The sequence below is a fragment of the Mesocricetus auratus genome, unplaced genomic scaffold, assembly GCF_017639785.1.
Source record: "Mesocricetus auratus isolate SY011 unplaced genomic scaffold, BCM_Maur_2.0 Super-Scaffold_6730, whole genome shotgun sequence".
NCBI lineage: Eukaryota > Metazoa > Chordata > Mammalia > Rodentia > Cricetidae > Mesocricetus > Mesocricetus auratus.
This window is the reverse complement of record NW_024429184.1, coordinates 15,048,043-15,056,629: the sequence shown is the minus strand read 5'-3', so window position 1 is coordinate 15,056,629 and position 8,587 is coordinate 15,048,043. Positions and strand designations below refer to the sequence as shown.

The 8,587-nt window shown below is 51.5% G+C and overlaps 1 protein-coding gene across 3 annotated transcripts in view; it reads right to left on the bottom strand.

Moving 5' to 3' along the window:
- Positions 1-234: 234 nt before the first annotated feature.
- Positions 235-8,587, bottom strand: part of Pax5 (paired box 5) — a 184,965-nt gene continuing 176,612 nt past the window's right edge. For all 3 annotated transcript variants that reach the window (XM_021232295.2, XM_021232297.2, XM_005078758.3), the window contains one exon: positions 235-6,706. In XM_021232295.2, coding sequence (XP_021087954.1) covers positions 6,630-6,706 — 77 coding nt within the window. In that variant the 3' untranslated portion in view covers positions 235-6,629. The remainder of the gene's footprint in view (positions 6,707-8,587) is intronic.

Genomic DNA, 8,587 nt, shown 5'->3' with positions numbered 1-8,587 from the left:
TGTGTGAGTGGGGGTGGCGAGGTGGTGGAGTATTTCCCATTACACACTTAGTGAACTGGTCTGCGGTCTCCTCAAGTGTCTGCTCTTTCTGTCACACATACAGTTCTATACACTGGGTGTCTAAGTTTGTTTTTGACCCCAATTTAACCAAGAGCCATGAAGTTGTTCACTTAGTCAAAGTTGTCAGAGATCACGTATGGATTAGAAAAAACAAATACTATCAAATCCTTTTTCTGAACTTAAAAAATTACTTTTATTTTAGGAACCAATAAAATTATGGCAAATATTTACAAATAATTATCTCACATAAAGGTTACATAAAATCAATTCTTCACAAGGAACAATCACTCATGAAAAGACACAGATATTGAAACTACGCCAACCTTATTGCATGTTTCTCCAGCTAATTTAAAATAAAGGTGTTGCAGTCAACCATTTAACTTAAAATAAAATCACAAATCCCAGGTTTGACGAGAAAAAAAGTTTGGAAAAAATTAAACCAGTATCCCATCCCAGTGTCCTCCCAAATCCTACCCGAAGCCCCGCCCTTCCCCAACAAAAGAAAAATATGTCCAACATCTTTGGCAAATTGGCACTGCTGTAATTACATTCAAATATTATCACACACAAAAGCAACACACATCACTAAGAAAAAAAACCACCAATATTTCAAGTCAGTTCTACTAGAAAAAAAGAATATAAAACATACACACTTTTAAGAAGCTTTTTGTTTCTCAATCTGTTGGAGACAGATCATCTCCCACTTTCAAAGGCAATTCAATTGTGTGGTTTTGTTTATTTTTTGTTGTTTTTTTGTATATTTTTTAACAAGCGTCTATGCAGGCATCACAAACTTTGGCGGATACAGTAGATATGCATTTCTTTGATGCTGGGCCAGTCCCTAGGGCAGTGTTAACCATCTAAAAGAATGAGAAGCAAAACCCACATGTCTTCCTGGCAGAGTTCCATTGGAATGTCATCTGCATTCCTACAAATACTCAATGTCCAGAGGCCACTAGAGGGTGACAAACCAGGGCAGCATCATACAGCAGGAGTCAAAATCCCACCCCCTGCCCTCTGTGGGGGCGACCCTGTAGCCGGGTAGAAAAGAACCCTGCTGGCAACAGTAGGCCCTCACCACCCACACTGTGCTCGTAGCTTGGCCCTGGGGGCCAGCTCTGTCCCTTTCTGAGCCCCAGGACAGGCTGCAGCTGAGGCTGCTCACCTCTGTGACCAAAGGCAAAGACAGGCAGCAAGAACTGGCATCGGGGACAGAGAAGTTCTTCTGAGTTTCCTGTCTTAGTATTAGAGAGTGTACGTGTGTGTATGTGTGTGTGTACGTGTGTGTATGTGTGTGTGTGACTGTGTGAGTGCGTGTGTGTGTACGTGTGTGTATGTGTGTGTGTGACTGTGTGAGTGCGTGTGTGTGTACGTGTGTGTATGTGTGTGAGAGAGAGCGTGTGTGACTGTGTGTGTTTGTATGTGACTGTGTGAGACTGTGTACATGTGTGAGTGTATGTGTGCACACGCGTGTGTATGTGTGTGTGAGTGAACTCCCCTGTCCATGCACTTGTGTGCGTGGCATGGAGAGGAAGTCCTGACTATGAGGCTCTGAGTTTTTCAGGATGTTTAAAATAGACTTGGGATTTCTTTTCTTTTAAGCTTTACAGCAATTAATTGGTTATTGATTGGTTGGAATGTTCAACTCTCCATTTCCTCAAATACAATAAAATAATTTCATTAAAATGTATTCATGCTTGGAAACACGGGGGTCGTTAAATGGTTTCCTTTTTGTTCCACTCTAAGCGAAATGCACCACTTGTAAATCAAAAACCCATCGTCACATGTTCCCAATGGTGCTTTTGGAGAAGACTAGGGATGGAGGGATGCATTGACTGCATGCTAGTTTGGGGGAGCGTATCCCAAGTGCAGCTTAGCAGGTGAGGGAACCAGGCAGGGACAAGTGAGACTACAGGTCGGTGTCCTCAAGTCAGGTCTTAGAGTTAGTGAGAGGCACAGAACGTCCAAGTTCCCAATCTTTTCTCTGTTTTCCTTGCTCCCATCTCTGATTCATGCTCAGTGCTGTCCAGGTTGAGCCTGATCCCACTGAGAGGTCACCAACATGCCACAACATTCCCATAGTGAGGACAGAAACAACAGCTTGGTGCTGTTCAGGACACTAAGGTGTGTGCAGAAGAATCTAGAGGTACTAAAGGGTGACTTTGACCAACCTCGTCTGGAGACGAGATGAGAGGAACTCCTGGATTGGCAGCCAGGAGTGACAATGATCAGGCAAAGAGTTCCCCGCTGGTCCTGGAAGTGTCCAGTGCTGAGGAATTACCAAAGACAAAGAAAGATGGCTGTCTACTGCTCCCAGCATGTAGAGAAGCTGCACCTGCGTCCGAACAGCCCCTGTGCAAGGGACTCACTATGTGCTCTGCAGCTGGCCCCTGGGGACCTGGCTGCCACCTCAGGAACAGCCTCAGCTGACAGCAGGGAAGTATGGATCGACTCCATGACTCACTCATGAATATGTAAAAAGGAATCTTGAGGTCTAGGGACACTAAGGGCCAAGGGGCTGAAGGGCCACTGGGGGGTAGGGCAGAGTGAAGGCGAGATGTCGTGGCCTGACTGTCCCAGTCTCCAGTCATGTATTTTGTTTCCTCTTAAGAAATGCACATGCCTTGGACCTTTTGGAGGCTAAGACATTAAAGGAATAAATTTACCCAGGTTCACCACTGTGTGCCTTGAAACCATCACAGGCAGACTCCAGATGGGTGACAAGGCCAGGGCCACCATGGAGCTGGTCTAACTCAGAGACTTATGGGGTCAGCCTACTCTAGCCTGGCCTGGCCTGTGCAGGGGTCTCCTGGGAGACGGCCGTTCCTACGCTGCTTGTTCCTAGTATTTGTTTGGGAGTGCTCGGTTTATTTTTAAGATTTGGTCTCCATGGCTTGGAGTTAAATTCTGAAATGTCACCTACAAGGGGGGTGAATGGAGCTAAGGCTGCCGAGGGCACAGCAGCCACTCTGAAGCCTGACTCATTAAGGGATGTCACCCCTCAATGCCTTGTGGCCACATCTGGAGCTCTACGAGTAGAAACCCAACAGCTCCCCTCACGCCCACCACCTATGTTCTTCCCCCCACCACCACTCCCAACGTCCAAACGGTTTGCACACCTCTTATCTCCTCTCGCCTTCTCCCAGAGTTCACGCGAGAATGAGGACGGAGAGAATAGACGGTGGCTCACAAGTCTGGCTGACCGGCCCGGTTCAGCCCACAGACCTCTTTTTCTTTGGGCCAGCAGAGTGTTTTTCACTATGAAGATGCCAATCCTGCTCTAGATATCTGGGGGATGCACCACACCCTGCTGTTTTGTACCCTGCCCGGAGGGCGGCCTCAAACCACCTGTCTGGCCTCAGATGCTGCCGTCTGGATAGGACAAGCTCTAGCCAGGCAGCCTTGCGCACTGCCACAGTTTGTTCTAAAGTAGAAAGGGCAGAAAAAAGAGACAGGAGATGGCTCGTGGAACTGCTGCCTTATGCTCTGAGAGCCAGAGCAGGCTTGTGTCCAGGCCCTGCCAGCGACTGTGGCATGGACTTGGACACACTGCCCTAGGAGCCCCAGGGTACAGCAGGGAAAGGCTCCGTGTGAACACTCAGAAGTGTTTGTGTGAATTCAGGTAAAGATTGAAAGTGTCAGTCCACCAGTACCCAGACCCTTCCTGTGACTGGACCAGCTTTTGGGCTCTGTTCTTTCTTTCCTCGTTGTATGTCTGGGGATTTACGGAGGACTAAGGGGTGCGTGTCTTCAAGCCACACATTTCATGATGGGAGACCAACTTGTGGGCAAAGACTGGCTCAGAGATCTGCAGATTCGCTTCATCCTTACTTTCACAGTGAGCCTCGGGCGTCGGGGTCTCTACCCCATGGGGCAGTGGAGCACTGCACAGCACTGCACAGTGCTGGTCAGGAAGGCACAATCTCTAAGGAGGTGCCTTGGCACAGGGGCTGTTGGAGCATCGCAAGTTCCCATGCTGGAGCTAGACAAACGCTGTGGAAAGATCTGGTTTCATGAGGTTCAACCAGGACTGAAGGCCCCCGGAGGAATAGCCAGGCCTTCTGCCGTGGCACTGGTGAAGCCCCAGACTCCGTCTCGAGTTCTCTGGCATGTGCAGCTGCAGTGTGAGGGCGCTAGAGAGAGCAGGTGTGCAATGTGGGAACACTCACACGCACCTGCGTCTCAAGGAGCTGGCGAGAGCCGTGCGTGCCTGAACAGCCATTGGGCCTCTTGCCCTTGTGCCTGGCATCCCAGGAACCACGGGGCTGTCTAATAAATACGACTCCAGGCTGAGGCCCAGCAGCACCTCAGGCGAGAGAGGAAAGACACAGACTTGCTTATACAGGCAAGATCAGGTGGCGGGGAGGGAGCACTGCGGCTTAGCTGAGGGAGGAAGGTGTGCACACTGAAGGCTGTACAGGGAGGGAAGCTGCCCTCTTGCAGCTCGGAACTATGGCCAGGGTGAGCATCACTATAAGAGAGCAGCGGCATGGGACAGAGAGGGAATGAGGACGGAACCTTCTCCTGCCTTGGCTGACAAGCCAAGGCTGAAGGCAAGTCACCGAGGCTGCCTTAAGCTCATGGGCCTTGCCTCTGGCCTGCTGACAGGGATCCTTGGCAGCTCTACCAGATCAGAAGCCTGATCTGAAGTACTGGGACAAACGTTACTCCCGCCGTCTTCACTGTCACCTTCTCCCCCCAGAGAGGAGGGTAGATGGAGGTGACAGCGATCACCATGAGTGAGGAGGGGGCCAAGTCCCAGTGCTACTTCTGCCAGTCAGTGGGGACTCCATTTACCGAACCTCAGTTTCTCCTTTTGTCCCACTGCCCGTGGAAGGTACTGGGACACAAAGCGCTGGGGGGGGGGGGGTCTGTTTGGTCCCCTGTCTGGCTTTGGGCTTCCCTAAGCTGGGCCTCAGTCTCCTCTCAGAACTAAATGAGATCTTTTGCGTCTTTTCGGTTCCCATTCTTGTTGTACACTTGTTTGGAACACCAGCAAGAGTGAGGGCCTGACCCAGGTGACACTGCCACCGCCTCAGCCCCCTGGGAGGAAGGGAGAGGAGGGAAAATAGTGAGGTAAGCCAGCTGTCAGCCCGGCGGAGACTCGGAGAGGTGAAGGGGCTGAGGTCCCACAAGACAGCAGCCCCTAGGGACGCTGTCACGAGAAATGTTCGTTTGCTGTCATTGCAATTTTCAGTTTCAGTTTAGACAGGGGTTCGTCTCTCCTATTCTGAGTTGGCAAGAGGGACTGTGCGGAGAACAGAGGTTCCAGATCAATAAACTGTATCCCCGGGCACCCCAGACTCAAACCCGTCCTCAAGTCACTCGCCAGTTCCTCATTGCTTCTCCTGCCCCTCCCCCAGCCCTTTCTCTGTCTCTCACACACCCCTCTGCCTTTCCCACGGTGAGTTCCGTCTCGACACCTCATATGAACACACTGGCCTGCGGGTGTAAGTTGGGCACCTGCCACCCCCCCCAGTACCTCCATGTCCTCCACACTCTGTGCACCCAAGGGTGGCAGGGCTGCTTGAGAGGAAGCTGGGGTCCTGGTGATGCCTGCAGGGTGTGTTGGCCCTTAGTGCAGGCATCAGTCCGTTTTTCTGTTAGCCAGTGTCTCTATGGCTGGGAGAGGCTCGCCCAGAATCCAGTTGCTGGGGTCCCAAAGGACAGTTATGGAGTGCCCATGGCTGATGTTCAACATGATTTGAGCGTAGGCATGTCTCAGAAAACATACTGAGTTTGGTGGTTCAGGGGCCAGGAGGATCCTGGCCTGGGTCCAATGGTCTTGATCCGGATAGCATTCAATGCCATCAGTGCTTGGATGACCTCCTACATTAGGGAAGCAGCTGTCCCAGAAAAGTTCTCTTGGAGTCCCTTGACTAAAAAAAGGACTGTTGACACCACAGTGGCCCCGTGGAAATGGAGGCAAGAGGCCAGGGTGTCTCCCCGAAGTGTATTCCTCTTGGGGGAACCTCAGGAGAAGCTTGCACCGTGACCACCAGCGAGCCTTGCAGATATTCGAGAAGTGGGGCGAACTCGAGGCCAGGCATCCTCAAGGTGGGCACTGTCAGTTTCAAAGACAGCTTTGAGACACCTGACAGGGCACCAGGGTAGAGGGGGGTGTTCTGTGCAGAGATGGAAGATATCCCATGATGCACCGTGGCTGGGGGTGATCTGCTCTGTTAGACCCTCAGGTCCACAGGGAAGCAAGAAGGTATTTACATGGGTGTTGTGGAGCATCGAAAGCCATTTCTCCTTTCCAGGCCTGCTGTGGCTGAGACCCACAGATGGTCAGACATTCAGGAGGACTGGCAGGCTGGGCTTGGCTGCGAAGGTCTTCAGAACAGCAGAGACCCTGTCACCACTGGGAGAAGCTCGTCAATTGGCTCTTGAAACGGATAAGAATCCAGAAGTCCAACAGCCCTACCTGGATCCTGGGGGGGAAGAAATGGAGGGAGGATGCTTCACGTGTGTGTGGGACGGGGGTGGGAGACGGACCTGTTGGGCCTCTCTGTCTGTCTTGGGGTTGATACGAGTTGTAAGAATTGGTGCCCACGTGGCTCTGAGGGTCAGTGGCGGTCATAGGCGGTGGCTGCGGCGGGTGGCGCGGCTCCTCGGGCTGCAGCGCTGTAATAGTACGGGGAGCCTGGAAGAGAGGAGAGGGCGCCGAGGTTAGCCCTGGGGTCTCCTGCCCACAGGTCCCTTTTGTCCTCTCTCCCAGTTCAGGCCACTGTCCACTCTCCCTAAGATACCGTCCCGATCTGTTTCCTGAGCTGCCAGTCGATCAGCTGCACACAGACTGACGCCTGTGGGTTCCACCCTGGCTGCTGCACGTGCTCCCCCCTTCCTTTGTGTGACTTCTGGCTGCTTCCGTGTTGCTGAGAAACTGGGTAGTTGACCCTATGGATCACAAAGCCTAAATTACTTAGTGTCTGGTCTTGTATACAAAATGTCTTTTAGGCCTTGCCCACAGAGTAAAAGTATTCAGGTTTTTGTCTGATTGACAAGCCTTGGCCAACCTCTCTGGACTCACTGGTCATATTGCCCATCATTCCTAGCCATATTCCACATCAGACCCAAAGTTTGAGCCTGATACTGCCATCTAATGAAATTCAAACGTAGCGGGCAGGGCCAGTGACCCCATTTTATCAGACTCAGACCTCCTACCTGGAGGTCCCCCTGTGTTTTTAGCCTCTTTCCTGTCTAGGCCTCCTTCAAGTTCTAGGGCCCAGCCTTCCTCCAATGTGGAGACTCTCCCATGGGCTCATCTTCCTTCACAGTTGAGCCACAAGGTGTAACCACCACTCTCCTTTATGCATTTCCCTAACCCTAACCCTAACCCTAACCTTAACCCCTAACCCTAACCCTAACCCCTAACCCTAACCCCTAAACTTAAACCTAGCCCTAACCCTTAACCCTAACCCTAACCCCAAAACCTAACTCTAACCCCTAAACCTAACCCTTAACCCTTAACCCTAACCCCTAACACTAACCCTAACCCTAACCCCTAACCCTAACCCTAACCCCTAACCCTAACCCTAACCCTAACCCCTAACACTAACCCTAACCCTAACCCCTAACCCCTAACCCTAACCCTAACCCTAAACCTAACCCTAACCCCTAACCCCTGACCCTAGACCTAACTCTAACCCTAACCCCTAACCTCTAACCCTAACCCTCCTTTATGCCTATTCCAGGGCAGAGAATCCTAAGCAGGCAAGGGCTGGGCTCTGACCTTTTTGACATTTGCCTGGAGTTTGCCGCTCTACTCAGTGAGGATTCTAGCATGAAGGAACAATGGTCCTGCGTGAACAAGCAGGTGTGGAGAAACCCTTGGCTGCTGGCTCAACTATCCACTAGTTCACTTACTCCCTTCCTGGTCTCATTGGCTGCAGGGATAAGAAACAGTGGGCATCCACTGCTTCAACGTGGCTGGATGCTCAGAGTTAAGAGGAATCTGACCCAGGCATGTTGGCTCACACGTATAATCCAGGGCTCTGGGGTCCCAGGCAAGAAGATTGCCAGGAGTTGGAGGCCAGTCTACATACAGAGATTCTCTCTTGGGAGAAAATTTAAAAATGAGTTTGTGTCCTGGGAGGCTGGGCTTTTGGAAAAGCTCTGGCGGCCACTGACAGAAAGTGGGATTGGTCTGGGTTTAGGCATGGACACGGAGCAGGGGTGGCCGTGCAGAACTGGATACAGGCCCTTCCTGTGACTTCAGGACAGAGTTCTCTCTGGGTTCCTCTCACGCCTCTGGACTGTTTCCTGCTGTTTGGACACATTCTCTCATCCAGTAGAAGTCCTGTCTACACTAAAATCCTTCCCCAGGGACCTGGGAAACTGAGGGTCCAAGGGCCTGGCTGGATTCTCAGAGCCACAGAGGCCAGAGCTTCAAATCTTACAGGGTTAGGACATGATGTTCAGCAAAATAAAAACCCACTCATGTCACAAAGCCCCTCAGTGCTGGCACCTCCTTGAGCCCAGGATGTGTGTCATTGGCAAGGGGGTTCATCCACCATAGCACAGT